This window comes from Passer montanus, unplaced genomic scaffold (genome assembly GCF_014805655.1).
Source record: "Passer montanus isolate IOZ18808 unplaced genomic scaffold, ASM1480565v1 scaffold99, whole genome shotgun sequence".
In the NCBI taxonomy this organism is placed as follows: domain Eukaryota; kingdom Metazoa; phylum Chordata; class Aves; order Passeriformes; family Passeridae; genus Passer; species Passer montanus.
Genome location: NW_024375367.1, coordinates 1,859,383 through 1,876,068, shown reverse-complemented (window position 1 = coordinate 1,876,068; position 16,686 = coordinate 1,859,383). Strand labels below are relative to the sequence as shown.

The following is a 16,686-nucleotide window of genomic DNA, read 5'->3' as shown; positions in this document are numbered from 1 at the left end:
ATCCATTAGGGTTCTTAAAATTAGTAGTATGTTATCAAAATTTTGCATATTGTAGGATGAGATAGAAAGTCTACTTTTTTTTTTTTAAATTTAGCATCTGCAACAATAAAAAATCTTTTTTTTTAAATTTTAGGTGTTAATATAATTTAAAAATCAAAACCAGTACATAATTTTTTCTTGTATATTATCCTGTGTATGTTAGAGGTGTATTTTATACCTGAGAACACATTAAACATTTACAAAAGAAAGCATAACTTTCAAAGCATCTCCATGGTCAGATATATACACACACCCACATGTATGTCTTAATGTTTTTAATTTGAATTCTGTTGTCTTTGCCCTTGGTATTTCAGTTTTTATATGTTCAAACAGAGTGCTTGTTCATGGATAATACAGAGTAGTAGGACACGAATGGTGTTACGATGAAGAAATACTGCTACATAAAAATTCAGTGTCCTCACCTAGACTCTCCTAAACCAGACACTGGGATAGTTTCCCCATCCCTTCCATGGTGCTGTTGAGATCTGGAGGCACAGGAGGTGAAAATCACAAATTGAGATAAGAACAATTTACTGGAAACAGCCATGAGATAAGAAAGAGAACAGTACAGCAATAACATTAATAACAAAAGGTATAAGACAAAGAAATGGTTTACACAGTAAGCAAAACAGTACTGGACCTTCTAGCCTGCCACACTTTCCCCCAGACCAGAGAGAGAGTCTCCCTTACTCCTGCCCCTGGCAAGTGACATGAGATGGTATCAAATAACCCTAGGATTTGGACATGCTTTCCTTCCAGCTATTGTGAAAAATTAACCCTGTCCTGGATGAAACTAGGACAAATGCCATGCCCTATACTTCTAAAAAACACTTTAATGAGTTCTTTTCATAATCAGAGAGCTAAATAAATAATAATTTTAGGGCGATCACAAGTAGCCTGTCTTTAACAAAGTGGATGTTCTTTCATTCCCAGTCACAATGCGCTCAGTACGCTGCTGACCGGAGAGAGGAGGAGAAGATGTGTGATCACCTCATCAGTGCTGCCAAGCATCGAGACCACGTCACGGCCAACCAGCTGAAACAGAAGATACTCAACATACTAACAAATAAACATGGTGCCTGGGGAGCTGTTTCTCACAGGTAAGCTGCAAATGTAGAAAGTGTGAGGCTTTAAGTGTTACTTGGAAACTTTGAGAGAAGGAGGCATTGTATAACTGAAATACGATTTTATTACGGGTTTAAAGGTACTTAAATGTAGCATATGCGAAGCTGAGCAAAATGCAGCTCAATTAAGCGAGTATTGCTGTTAAAAGACTAATTTTAAAAATGTCTAAAATATATCATTTCTTCCATATGTAACTGATACAGTATTTGAGGTTTTAAAAGTTCATTCTATTAAAGATAGCAGTGAAATTTAATGTTTTCTTATATCATGCCAAAAAGAAGACCCTTGCTCCTCGGAATCACAAAAATAGCCAGTGGCTAAAGTGCTGACCCTCATGTGGAAGACTTGAACTGAAATTGCTCCTTTCCTTCACTCAAAGCAAGGTCTTGAACCTGGGTCTGTCATGTGAGTGCCCTGTCTGTGAAAGTAGAGTCTGTCAAGTCTCTCTCTTGTTTGTGCATTCTAGCCAGAAATACTTGATTATTTATTCAGAGTGAAACAACTCAAAAGAAATCAAGGAAGTCCTGCTTCCAGATAACCATATTTTACAGCTTGGTTTTCTATTTAAATTCTTATTTGTCTCCTCTGAATCATTCAGTGAAGAACAGAAAGGTCAATTTTAGTTCTGATAAACTTTTTCAGGAAAAATATAGTTGAGGTGGATAATACAAACACTTTTTTTTCTAGATAAATATTCTTTGACAAAACATATTTGAATTTATGTTGACTACATAGTTAGGGTTTAAGACTATAAAAAAAGTTGCCAAGTAATAAATTCGATGTGTCAGCAATAAAGTTTAATAAGTAGTACATATACTGTTTATTCTTTTTGTAATTCTATCTAGTTGGTTCTTGCAGTTATGCCATATTTAAAACAAAAATGAAATTTTTCATGTTCTTTATCCCTGTTTCTTCTAAAGAAATTACTCTCTCCTGGATGATGATAGAAATGTATTTATTTTTTAAGATGGTAGAAATTGTGGAAATTCAGTCTTACAGAAACTCTCTTGTCTAACACCAGAGACATTCTGGGGGAAATTACAAAAAAAACAAGTAGAAAACTGTCATATGGTTAATTCAAGACAGGCTTAGTCCATAAGGGATGCCCATGTTATCTCTAGTTGAGGCTTAAAGTTGTGTGTCTAGAGACTTGAACACGCTAAAAATAAATGCAATTTTCACTCTTTTTAATGTCTTTGAATAATTAATAGCAATTTTTGAATAATGTTGTTGCTCAAATTTGTGAATGGCTGCAGACACTTTGCAGACTTAAATAAGTTCCTGGTGAATACCTTTACCAGAAGACTATGTGTTCTTAGGGCCAAATGACTTTTATCTCCTGGATTATTTATAGCTTCCTAAATGGCAACAGTCCATTGCTGCAGCTTTTTCTTCTCTTGAGTTTCTGATGGGACATAAAGTAGCTTGTGACAAACCTGTGACAAACCTGTGAAATTTCTTACACTAAACAAAAGAAATTTTTATTTTATCCCTGTAATGCAGCTTGTCCAGCGTTGTCTGCTTCTCAGTTACTGGCGGAGCTGCTTTCCATTTTTGGTACTTGCAGTGCTAGATGCAGTGTTTGGTTTGGTTGTATTTTAACCACAGGCAGTGGCTTAACCTGGAGAAGGGGGACATGGTGACAGTAGAAGGTCTCCAAGTGAGGCTCCCCGTTTGTGGGAGCCATTTGGGAAATGGCCTTGCACTGCAGGCTCAGCTGTGCGTGCCATGGTAGCTTTGTGATCCAGGACACAAGTGCACTTTCTGTCGTGGGACTAGTGGGCTGTGTATGGGGAGGACTGGGTTGGCAGCAGGGAGAGGGAGATGCCCAGTGGAAGAGCCTCTGAGCCTTTATAGGGACCAGTGTCACTCAGTGGGCAGGTCTGAAAGAATTTAAGGGCAGAAAATGGAAAGTGGTCTCATAAAACTCCTCAGCCACAGAGTGCAAAAACTGTTGTTGATTAGATATTCCAATACTTTCTACATGGTGGAGGTCAGGATGGCTTCCAAAATCATACACACCTCTCATTTTGGCTGGCACAAAGCACAACAGGACTCATCTCTGTTTTTAGTTCCTGACAAGGAGTTAACAGCATTAGCAGTCTCTTTATAAACTCATGCTTCTCTGTGCCTTGAGAGATACAGCCTGACAGGAATACAGAGTTACTTTAAAAATACACAAAAGCCACGTTATCATACTAGACCTCTGCACTTCTGTTGTGATTTTAAAATTTCCATTGGGAAAAATGTTCCCAGTTCTGAAGACACACTGCTAGTCTCCTGTTCAACTTGAGCACTGGGGACCCTTCATTAAAATGGTGAATTTTGGGAGATCCTTCTCTGACCCAGGTAGGGCAGGTTAAGAAACAGGCCATCACTTCTGCACAATAAGTACTTGGGTAATAGCAATACCTTTTGACATCCAAAATGGGTAAGATAGGAAAATATTTGTGCAGACATGAATGTGATTCTTCAAATCTTCAGTTCTCTGTCTGCAAAGTGGTGGCTACCAATGCAGCATAAAGTACAAATATGTATAGAATCATAGGATCATTTCAATTGTGAAGAACCTCTAAGCTCAATGGATTCAACCATTAACCTAACACTGCCAAATCCACCAATAAATGGTGTCCCTAAATGCCGTATCCACATGTCTTTTAAACAGCCCCAAGAATGGTGAATCAAGCACCTCCTGGACAATTTGTTCCAATGTTTCACAACCCTTTTGGTGATTAAATTTTTCCCAATATCTAATCTCAACCTCTCCTGGCCTAACTTGAAGCCATGTTCTCTTGTTCTATCTTGCTTGTGTTTTTGTTTATCTAGTCTCAAGATAAATAATTTTCAAGTTCTTTAATATAGATGATCAGATTACAAAATATTATGATTTAATTTCATGAAATATGACCCAATTGTAGAGAAAATGTTTCCATGTGCTTACAGTTTAACACAATGAGCTTCTAAACCTCTGCAGGTTTTGTGTCTCTGTGTATTGTCTTTGCAGAAGGCAACAACCGGCATTTACAATTAAATCTGTAGGTGCCACAAATCTTACTCTTTGTTCATTAAGAAACAAAGAGACTGTTAAGAACCACAGAAGGTTAGTACTGAGAGGAAAAGCAAGAGGTCTGATGTTTTGATGTATTCTACATTCCATAGTACTTGTAAATTACGAATTTTAAATATATTATCATAAAATCTTCCCAAAATGTCTGAAGAAACAAGAATGAAGTTGAATGGTATAAGCCAACAAAATACCATATGAGACATTGAATTCTAACTTGTTGTTATATATAGATAGCTTAACTAAAAATATCATAAATAAATAGATGACTTGCATTTCAATCAGCTTCCTAATTAGCTATTAATTTATGAAGGTGAAATTAATTATAGGCTAATACTCTACAACTTGAATAACTGCCTACAAGCACAATAATTTGTATAACAAATTCCTGTTTGTTTGTTAATCAATCAGTAGTTTGAATGGTCTGAGAATCTCTTTACTCTTTCATCTCCTTCTGACTAAAAATGGCAAATAACAGTTTGAGAAAAAAACTTTCATTTTTATTGCTTGTCAATGTTAGCGTCTTTCCTCCTTCACAACTGATTTGCCTTTATATCTTAAAGTGAAACCCAAAGTTCTTTTTCTCATTTTCTGCCAAGCGTGAGCATCAAATCCTCTATAACAAATGGAAATTTACTGAATCATCTCATTTTCATCTACATATCTCAGAAAAAGCATAATAGATTTCAAACTAAATCCCATTAGTTTGTTATAAATCCTGTTTATGTCCTTCAACAAAACTAATTCCATTTCCTGCATTTGGACAATTTTATACTTTTAGGTATCTTTGTAATAGCTTACCCTAAACATACTTGTTTTTTTCCCCATTTTTAATTTCAACATTATATCAAAACTAAAATTCTGCAGGTTTTTCCCATTCAGATGAGAAATTGATGAGCTAGTTATTTCTTTGATGTATTGTCACTTGTTCAGAGGGAATCTGCAGCATCAGGAAGAATCAAACAGGGTGTTTCATAGCTTAGCATTCCAAGCTTCTTTAAGCCAGCACTTACCCTCAGCTTTTTTCAGGGTTATAGTTTTCATGTCACAACATATGCTTCCTTCTGCCTTCTCTGTCAGCTTCATATGGTGCTTCTCTCCCTCCCCATCTGTGTCTCTCCTCATACACATATTTTTTTTTAGAAAAAGTTTTGTATAACTTGTCTGTACACACAGTTCAAATTTCTCATCAACCATATGAATATCTGTGTTTTGGCCCATAAGCTGTTACAGTCTTACTTCAGCTTCTTGGTTTTATGAGATACCTCAACTCTTCAAAAACTTTTATTCATGAATACTGAATATACAGTTTGTATAGATTTAAAGCAATTTAGAGCAATAAAAGGAGTTCAGAATTCCAATTAGTCTTCAAAATCTGAATATTAAATACTTGTCATAGATATTTTCATATGATCAGTTTTGGTATTCACAGGAGGACTACTATAATGAGAAAAATGACATTTAAAAATGAGACTTGGTTCTCTTGCTTTCTGTGATTTAATGAAGGAGGTTCCACCTACATTAAAGCAGCTGTACCAAATAGCAAGTATACAAGGGCTTTTTCTGTTCAAATCCATCTTTGGTTAAACTAGACACCCATAACAAATTAATCATTCATGGTGGAAGGCAGAGCTGTCAAACTCATTCTGTGGTGAAGACCAAATTCGTCTGGGGAGACAGGCTGCAAATAAAAAGTTTCTTGCCAGTCAGCTAGTTTTGTCTCTCTCTGCAGCGTGTGCTTCTGAGGAGATTGGGTTCTGCTGGGGGCCAGAGGGATGAGAACGGAAAGAGAGCTCCCTTTCCCAAGCCAGTAGGGGTTGGCAGTTTAATAAGTTGATTCTGGAAAAACACTGTTTCTAAACCAAATGTTTCCAGTTTACAGCAAGGGAGACCAGATCACAGGAATTTAGAACGTTGTTTCACTTACAGCCATCCTTTGGCATTCTCTGACTCCATCTCTATACTATGATGTCTTAGGAAATTCAGAGAGGCACAGAACCTATTCTAACCCCCACTGCAAATCAGATTAATCTGGTTTAGCTATTCATTCATTTGTGGCTCATTTTAACTGCTAGGCATAAATTACAAAGGGGGCTTTGGCAGTGGAAAAGATGTAGGACCAGATCCTGTCTGGATCTGGCAGAATATGTTCTTCATAATTGGTCTGATTGAGCTGCACACTTTTTAGCTTGTTCTTCAGCTATCCTGTTACAAGTTCCAAATATTTAGTTCTGAGATGACTTCATCACAACAAAATATTAAGAAAATACTTTTCTACCTTCTGTTGTTCTAATTTACTACAGTATTTGAGAAACCTTGAGAGCAGCGAATGTGTCAGCAACATATTTGCAGTCTAGTATTAGTTATCCATTTATTGCAGGATTTAAACATGAGTGAGATGATTTTGTTTATCTTATCGCTCTTTTGTAGTACTTTACATTTCAATCCATTTTTAACTTTCTTACTATGCTTTCAACTGTGTGGCTGCTCCGCCCATTGCATACCCTCTTTCTTCTTCCTTCCCTGACTGCTTACCGCTGTGGTGGAAGGCAGAGACTGTTTGAAAGAGCTCTTGCTAATGGAGCTGAGAATTTTGAAAAGCATGATGGAAAAGGGGGGATGGAAGAATTCCGTATCCTTTTCTAATAATAGGTATAGGGTGATATTTACAATACAGAGATTACCTGCCAAAAAAGGAGCATTGTATTACAAGAGATGTTCTGTACAAGCAACTGCACAACTTGTATGTGGGGGATTTATTCAGTTCTGTATTTGTGCAAGGTTGCTCACTAGTTTTGAACTGTGGCGCTGTTCTATGGATTTGTTCCCACAGCTGGAAGAAACCTCGTAAGAAAATATTTTTTTTGGAAAGACGTAGTGTTTTCAAATGTTGAGAAACAAGTGGTGCTCAAGAAAGGCTTGTTCAACTCTACAGAGTGACTTGTTTTTCTCTAGGAAGTACAGTAGATTTAATTTCATTAAAAAGAAGGAAGTCTTCTGCACTTTCACCTTATAACTTCTGCTGTAAGAGGATTTTTTCCTGCTTTTTTCTGCCTAAATTTGGGGCTCTCCTAAAAAAAAAAAGGAAAGCTTTGTAAATTTTTTTAAGACTTAGTGACAACAGATCTTTAGATGTCAATATTTTCTTTAACTGGAACGGTAATCGGAATACAGATCCAAATTTCATACAGTCAATTTGCCATATATGTATTTATTGTGGGACTATGCATATATGAGGAGGAAGGCCACCATGAGCAGGCTGAGGGTGACTTCTGTTCCTCCTTAAGTCTGGCCAGGGATTTAGCATGTGCATGCACATGCAGCCATTCAGCTTCCAGGGAGCCAGTCACAAGAACAGCCATAAAGGTTCAGACCTGTGATCCATCCAGCCCTGTAACCTTCAACTATAACTGAGCAATTAAGAAACAGAAAGATAAGACAAGTAGACATGATGGATCCATCTAATACTCAGACTTCTTGAATTTTCAACTCAGGGTTTCCTGAGGAATCTCAAATTCAGTCAGGCTTGATTTTGAATTTTCCATGTCTTGGTAGGACTTCAAAGTACCTTCCTCCTTCATGTTCTCTCCTACTTCCTGCAGCAGAAACAAGCTCTGCAGAAACAAGCTCTGCAGTGGTTATCAGTATACTGCAGTAACGGTTGCTGATATTAGACAATGTTTCTAGCGCCTCTTCTCCATTTCCTGCCTCAAATTTAAAAAGAAATAGAAACTCACTAGAAGCTATGAGAGACAAATTTCTCATTGCTAGATACCACTTTGCTCACTTTTCCTCACATGTCTACCTAGTAATACCTGGGCAATACAGCAGTGGATTTCCTATCTTCCCCATATATAGAAAGCAAAAAATAAAAAACAAGCAAATGCCATAGATCTTAAGATTTTCAACAAGAAAATTTTATGTTTTTAAGAAGGCCATATTTTCTTAGAAATGAAAGTTCTTTGACATGTTCTTTATTTTCTGACATAAAATGGGTAAGACCCTATTTTTAAGTCTTTTTTAAGTACCATTATGATCCAGGGTTCTTTCTCATGCCATGCTTCAAATATATTACAGAAGGTGAATGCCATGCTGTAGATATTTTTCTTTCCTTAAGAGAAAAATCTGTAGTGTTTGGTAGACTTCTCCAACATTTCTCATTGTAGGCATTAGAAGTGCAAAGTTTAGCCAGTGATGGAACCCAATGGAACGATTTTGAGTCTTTTTGTCTCAAAAGCAAGCTTAATGCCTTGTACTTTTTTATTTGAAAGGTATTTATGTCCAATGATACTATTGTCAAATAATTTCAGAAATTGAGAAGAATGTTTTGAAAAGGACTGAGGATTAAATCATCTTCAGGCACCAAGGAAGGTGTAGCGTGGTATATCCCAATCCCATACTTTGCATCCCCCTTCCTTTGTAGGATACGAAGTGCAATTATGCAAACACCTCAGAAAACCTGTTCCATGTCTTTGGGAGATTTATAGTTGAATTTGTATGTACATTATTAAATAATTTTCTTTGCTTAAAATTAGAATAATTATACGTGGTTTTAAACCTAGCTCTTGTCTTTTTAGCTCCTTTTTCTCCACAGTAATGTGTAATCAGCTAATATATGTTATATACTGATCTGTTTTTCTTGTCTGCTCTGTTGTTGGGCTTATTTTTCTATTCTTTTTCCACAAGAGGGAAAAAAAATCAACCCTCATGATGATTTTTTTTCCCCATTTTTACTTCTCTCTGGTGTAACACCTTCCCCATTCAAAATATTTTGGAGCTTTCCTAAGCCAATGCTTGGAGCTCTATCTTGCAGTACTGCTACAGGGGAGTAATAGGCGAGTGCATATGGAACTGCTGCTTCCAAGTGCCATGTAAGAAGGAAGTCCTGTCTTCAAGTGTGCAGGAGGAGGATGGTTATTTGGACACAGAGGCCAGAACCAGAGTCTCGTCCCTTCCCTCTTACCTCAATACAATTTAGCAGGTTTCCTTGGATTTGGTGTTTCTGCATGCATTTTGTTAGCCTAGTCTGTATATTCACGGATACTAAACTGTGAAGATCATCCTTAGACAACTCACATTTCTGATTTCTGAAAAATATTCCCAACATATGTATTTCTTTCATTTGATCACTTTTGGTTGGGATTTTTTTGTAGATTTTCTTGTTTGATTGGTTGATTTGGTTATTTTTTGAGATTTTTTTAATTTATTAATTTTAACTTTTTAAAACAGTGAAAAAATAAGTTCGCACAGATTTACTTTGACTGATTCAGAAACACAATGTCAGTCATAGTTGTTACATGACTTGAAGGAGATTGCTGTACTTGATTATACTGCATTCCTTGTTGATAAAATAGACATGGTAATGCACAGTATAATTCTAAAGACCAATTACATCATTCAGGTTGATATTGAAAGTACTGTGTAAGCTTGGTTTTATTATCTGGTTTTACATACCTTATGTAGATTTGGTACGTTTGTCATTATGCATTTACTTTTTCTTTATGACTGTATTTTTACATAACCAGTAAGCTCTGTTTTTTACAGCAGTAGATCTGTTCACACAGAGTTTTAATGTATATTGTAGATCTATTTCTTGTACACTTACAGATATAATATATCTGAAGGTGACAGATTGCAGGCTTCTCCCAGTATTTGTGCTCCCCAGTATATTGGTAACCGTTGTCAATAATATGGACTGTTGGTTAGGTTGTAAAGCTCCATTGCTCAGGAGTGTTATATTTTGAAGTCATCTGTCATGGACGTGTTGTAGAGATAAGGGACTATTTATGTTTATGGCATTTTAAGTAACTCAGTAAGACCCTTTAAAATATACAGAAAAGGCTTGTTTACTGTCATTACTGCTCACTTAATCCTGTGACCTTGGCATGATCATACGTCCATAAAGCTCCCTGCAGGTAGTTCAGTAAAACAGATGAAGATGAATAAAACAGAGTCAAATGATTATTTCAGCTTCAATAATATACTGTCTTATGCCATAAGTATTTCTTAAACATTGAATGGTACTGAACCATTTTAAAACACAATAATGTAGAAGATTATCCAGTTGTCTAGATTATTACAAAATCCACCAAAAGATTCATAAACCACATAGAGTCTGTGTTTAATTTGAGAACTGTGACCCTTGTTTTGAAAATTGTCTGTATACACAGTGCCAAAACACTAATATTTAAATTATTTCTTAAAGTTAAAGTGTTCTAATATTTCAGATTCCCATTGTTGGGGGGTTTTTTCACTTTTCTCCTGATATCAAATTCTATTTATTGAGTGGGGATGCTTTTGGTATTGTTACAGTCACAATCTGAATCTAGGAAATATTCATGTGAAATAGATTTCTTTAGATGATTTACTAGAAGCTATGTTTGCACTTATGGTAGGAAGCAATAAAAATGTACATAAAGAGGAAGTTAAATTTGATGTCTCTTAGGCTCAATTTATAAAAACTACTGAAGCCTTTGGGATACTTTGCCATAGGAGTGCAATAATTTTTATGCACAATATATCTTGTGCTATGTGAAAACATGGAGGAAAGTAAAGTATGATATATTTGCCTCATGATGAGTGGAATGTTGTTTTGGTATTAAAAAGTGTTCACTTTCATTTCTTTAATATCTAGACATTAAAGTTTCCAATTTCTGTTAGGTAACAATGCATTATTTTTAAACACATAATAATCTTTTACACTGAATAATGTCCTAACCTCTCCTACAGTCTTGAATAAAATGTGAAGTTTTCAAAGTTGATGACAGATTAATAGTAGAGGAAATTTATTTTGTGAACTTCAGACAGTATTTTCAGTGGTAGAGTTTCATACTGAACTGCTGAGCTAAAAATTATGAAAATTAAGTGAGTGAAGCCTGTTGAAAAAGAAGAGCAGCCAGAAGCAATTTTTAATATGTATTTCCCAAACTAAAACAGACTCGACTATCCTTTATTATTTAATCTAAATTAAGAATTACTAAAAAGAATGAGAGAAAATAAAAAGCTACCACATATTTTTTTGGCCAAATGCCAGACAAGGTTGAATTAGAAGAAAAAGTTCCTTTATTAATAGACTTTTCATGTGACATAATTCTGGGAAGTTGGTAAAAAATCTCAGTTAGTATACTTTTAGGGCACCCAGACAGACAAACTGTTTAATCATTCCCCCAGTATGCACTACCATTCATTTCTAACAGTCTTGGAATTAAAATTTTGAAAAAACACAATTGGAAATTTGTGTGCAATGGACAGTTTGTCTGGAAATGTTCTCAAGGAAAACTGTATGGTCTGTTACATTTTAACAAAGAAGGTGTTATAAAGCTTTGAAGCCTAATTAAATAAAGCAAAAATATTAAAATCAGTATGAAGGATAGACTGGAATTTATGAACAATTCAGTAATGTTAGAGAAATATTAAAAATAGTATTTTATAGAAAGGATTTTTTTTTACATAGAAATTATGTTTTTCTTTAGAGTAAATGATACTTTAGCTTATCAGTACACTGAGGCTTAGTTTTTGACTCGGTTTTTTGACATATGATTCTGTTTATGTTGTTGTTCTTGCTTGGTGTTCTTGCTTATTATCTTTCCTAGAAAAAAGCAGACATGTTTCTTCTGAAACACACAATAAAACAATTGATGTACCTGGCCTCCACTGGGTATTCATTTCTGCTCCTTTCTGAGTGGTGATCCAGTGTAAGCCATGTGCATTAATTTTTAGTGTGTTCGTTGCACAATCTAAATCTACAGGTCAGTGTTGGGTTTTATCTATGGTGCTCCCTGTACAACTGTATCATTTGATAACCTTTTGCTAAGCTGTGAAAGTGAGTGATTGCCAACTCAGCAGGGACTTTCAAAAGATTCTGCTGGACACCACTAAATTTTAAAGAGACTTTTTCTTAGGAATGCCCTATTTTGAAAGTACTAGAATAGCTCCTTTATTTCAGTCGCAGTGATAAATTTCTAAGGGTGACACTCTCAATGCAATATTTATTTAGAGGATTCTCCTTCTTTAAAAGTAATCCACAAATGATCAATTTGAGTACACTAAAATTTTAAAAAAAGTACTTCTAGAAATTTGTTCTCTATTAGGATTACAAAAATATATTTATTTACCTTTACTCTTTTTTAAATTTAACTTTTCAGAATCCTTGCAGTAAAGTTGTAATGCTACTGTTTTCTAAAAGGCATAAAATCTGTAGACAAAATCTCAGCTGTAAAAATTAAAAGGCCACAATGGACATTCCATAACAAGTAAACATCTATAGACCTCTGTGTCATTCATGCTTTCAATACCATTTATTATGTTAAATCACAGGCAAGTTTTGAGGTATCTCTCAGTAAATATTTGAGCTTCCTTGCCAATGGCATCTTAGGTTCTCCATTGGCTCCAATAGTCTGAAATTTTTACTGGCTTATCCCAGTATTCATCCACATTAGCAGTTATAAAGGCAGGATACATACCTGCTACTGGTACGCTTTCTACCTTGTTAAAAATTTGTAGTTAATATCATCATCAACTTTAGAGAAGCATAAAGGTAGGTCAGGGAATGATATAAATGGTGTATGTATAACTCAATTATTATATCTGCTCAGAAATTGCAGGCACTTGGACAACAGATGAAGTAAGGTAGGGAAAGGAAGATTTTCATGCTACCTAACAAATACTGTCTGACTGAAAAATAGCTTTAGGTGTGACTGAAGAGTCCCTTTGTAGATCTTCTGGGTTTTGATCTGACGGAAAATAGAACAGCTCTGTAAGCAAAGGTCCTTGCTCCCCAACTTTTATTATCATGTCTGTAATCAATAGTGAAACTATAAAGTATCAGCCAAGCATTTGTATTACCTTTTGAGCTGAATTTCAGTATAGTAGCACATTTTTCACTATTTTGAGAACAGAAAAGAAAGGGATGAATCTTCTCACTTTCCATAGCTGTACTGACCATTAATACTTTTTTCTCCCTCTGATGGCCAAAAAAAAGGCAATCAGCAACAACAACAAAAAATTTACTAATCCAACATTAGTGGAGAAACATTAAATTTTTAATTCCTTTATGAGCTGGAAGAATTTTTGGGAATTCCAGGAAGGACTAGTTGCCTTAATAGAAAATCTAAGTTCTTCTATGTCTTCACATTTTACATTTGAATCAAGATAAGATTCAAATGTAAAATGTGAAGGGGCCCCTTTGGGGCCTGTGTCTGAAGGGAGGGAAAGATTGATGGTATATTCCAAGGTTTACTTTATGTTTACATAACAACTTATTTTGTGTTTCTTTTTCAACCATTCAGCAATAAGGAAGGGGAAACGGTTTATGGGATTTATTGTTGCGAGGTCTGTGGACTCTTCCTCATTTTTTTGCTAAATATAATTTTCTGTGCAACTCAAATTAGAGCCCTTTATATGTCTCTGTTTAGAATGCTTAGGTGTTTCTTACCTTCCAATAAATTTTCTGTAGGTTTGGGTTACTGAAAAGTTTTCAAATTCTGTTTTACTGAGTGCATGCATAGTTTGTGCTGTCTAATATGTGGGGGGAAAAAAGGGGATGTAAAATTACTATTTTATCTGGTTGTTTCATGTACTGAAAACAAGAGTTAAGAGCTATAAGTATTGCAAAATTCTGTTTCATTTGTAGACTGCGTTAAGGACTGTGCTCATGCATACATTTTTGCCATAGTATAAATTCAGTTATACAGTATATTCTTTGAGATTTTCTTCAGCAGTGCTGCTTATTTTTTTTTAGTTTTGTGATGTAGTTATTTATGTATATTTTCAGTCTTAGAAATTATGTGCTTGGACATATTTCTTAAGCGTTTCTGGGTAATACAGGAATATTTTGCATCTGATTTTGAGGGTGGGTGAGAGTTGTTTATCTGTGGGTCAGGAAAGCAATAAGAGTGAAAAAAATGGTGTGTTATTTCCATGATCTAAATGTTCTGCAGCAGTAGCAGCAGCTGAGCAGCTCACTATTATTCAATGCTACATTAACTTTTCCATTAATTCTGGTGCTGTAAAACATGAAACCCTTAAGCATTGAAAAGTTGCTGCCTGATTTTTGTTCCTTTACATGGCTGCTGTATATTTGCATGCTACAGCCATTATATGGCTAATCACCATCATTACTTTTTAGAAGGTCATTTTCTTATTGTACTGAATACTGTTAGATATAGAAAAGCCTTAATAAAAGAAAGGTTCTTTAACCACATTCAATATAAATGCTGTGTTTTTATACTTATTTGTTGCGATTATTAGATAATGGCAGCTCAAGTGTCAAGAAGATATTTTACCTTTGTGTTTTTCTTTGTTTATTCATTAAATAAAAAACAACTACAAACAAACAAAAACAACAAAAACCAAATCCAGAGACCAAGAAAGCCCTACTGTTTTTGCTAAAAATTTTTTAGAAACTGTTCAGTTTCATGTCCTTCTCTTTAGGAGAGAAATTATTATATACTATTTTGAATAAAGATACATTTGTTCTCATAAACATAATTATATTTTGAAAATGCTGAATTAAAAAAAATGAATAACATATGGAGATTGGAATTACAGTTATTAAAATTTCTTCTATTATTTTAAATATTTGTTGAAAATATACACATTTATGGGAATAGTGGATTTACTGAGTGTCAATAACAAACCAGAGCATGGTACTTCCAACCAACCATTCCACCTATTCCCCCCTCCAGAATCCACAGAGCAATTCATATAGGAGAGTAAGGATCTTTCTTCAGCTATGAAAGCAGTCACTTTATGCTCTAAATAATGAAGATATTTTCTTGGTAGTGCCAGTGAGGTGACATCTCAATGCTGAATAAATCATATCAGTCTTTATCTATCTACCTTGTTTTCCCCATCCGTAACATGTGAATCATGGTGCACTGCTAACACAGTGATTTGAAATCTGTTGATGGAAGAAAAAGCACTAAGAGTAGAGCTTAATAGATATCCTTTCTATTAAGAGAATGGCCTTAAATATTTAGTACTGTTTTGCTTTATTTTTAAACATGCTTTAGTTGTGTAGTTCTTTAGGTTTTTCTATGCCTCTGTGTTCGCTGTTTTGATGGTTAGGTTATCATCATCTGAACCAGCATCAGTATAACAAGATTTGTGTGATGGCTCATACAGAATCCATTTTAGCTGCATAAGCCATTACCATTGCTCTTAAGATCTGTTTCTGGCATTTTTGGAACAGGATGAAAGGGCACATCTGATTTGACTAGCAAGCTTCTTACTTCTGTATTCAGTTGGATGATTCTGATTCTTTTCTATGGCTTTCTCTCCCACCTCTGTGTCTTACAGAATTTTTGTGATACTGATTTTCTTTTTTTGTTTTTAATTCAAGTATTTTGATGTCTTGTGTTATTTAATTTCAGGTACATGTGGGAAGATGAGTTTAATATCGAAATGCTAAAGATAATATCTTGTATTACATCAATGTACACTTGATACATATTGAGTCTTAAGTCTACAAAGAAATTTCTACCCTTTTTTCATGACATTAAATTTACAAAGAAGGTTTAGACTTTATTATATGCTTTACATGATGAAAATATAGCTTTTCAGGAATTTAATTTAGTTTCTAACTTAATAATTTAGAAATTTTTCACAGTTCTCTTTAGTAAGCAGCAATCTAAATTTCATTGTGTTACCAGCACAGTGAAGTGGTAACACGATAAGTTCTGAATGTGCACTTACTAATTGAAACCCTCCATTAGTTCTTGCCTAAATCTTGTCCCTGGACTGTATCCTTCCAACACAGGATTATGGTTTTTCTCATTTACTTCTCATCTCATGATGAGAAAATTACCTCACACTTTTATCCATGGGGTATTTCCTCCTAAAACCTGCTCAGTGTCTTCTCTGTATTGCTGCTCTGGCTGGATAGTGTATCTGTATCCACCACTGCCAGCAATGTGGCATTCAGAAATATCTTAAACAGCTCATAAGAGGACTTTTCAGGATTAGGAAAAAGGGGATAAAGAAAGTAAGTAATTGGTTAAAACTTTGAATTTTTTTTTTCTTAATTGAATAGTTACTTATGATTGATGAAATAATTTGGAACAATAAAAGCTATATAGTTAGAATTGTCTTACAATGTTAAACAATTTTTTTTAAATTAATTCAGTATTTATATCAGTTTGAATGAGCTGGCATAAAAATCTATACCTATACATGAGCAATTAGCACATAAAAATAGTGTGTTTTGAATGCTGAAGAGTAACACAGCTCTTAGCACATTATGCAGATTAGAACAGCCTGTGAAAATAGTACTGTTGTGTAAATATAGAATAAAGATTTGTGTTGCATTAAGTAGCTGTTTCTACTTAGAGAATTTGGTTTTTTTCTGTGGTATCTTAAAAAAAGAAATCTTCCTCCTGAAGCATTAAGTGTTTCTAGGTTTGGGAAGCAAAATAGTGAATATTACAACTTGAAGTTCTATTTTGTTCTGGCCATTAAAC

At 34.8% G+C, this 16,686-nt stretch overlaps 1 protein-coding gene across 10 annotated transcripts in view; it reads left to right on the top strand.

The window, feature by feature from the left end:
• Positions 1–16,686, top strand: part of NBEA (neurobeachin) — a 453,154-nt gene that overhangs the window by 235,217 nt on the left and 201,251 nt on the right. For all 10 annotated transcript variants that reach the window (XM_039696621.1, XM_039696630.1, XM_039696627.1 and 7 more), the window contains one exon: positions 973–1,139. In XM_039696621.1, the coding sequence (XP_039552555.1) occupies positions 973–1,139 (167 nt within the window). The remainder of the gene's footprint in view (positions 1–972; positions 1,140–16,686) is intronic.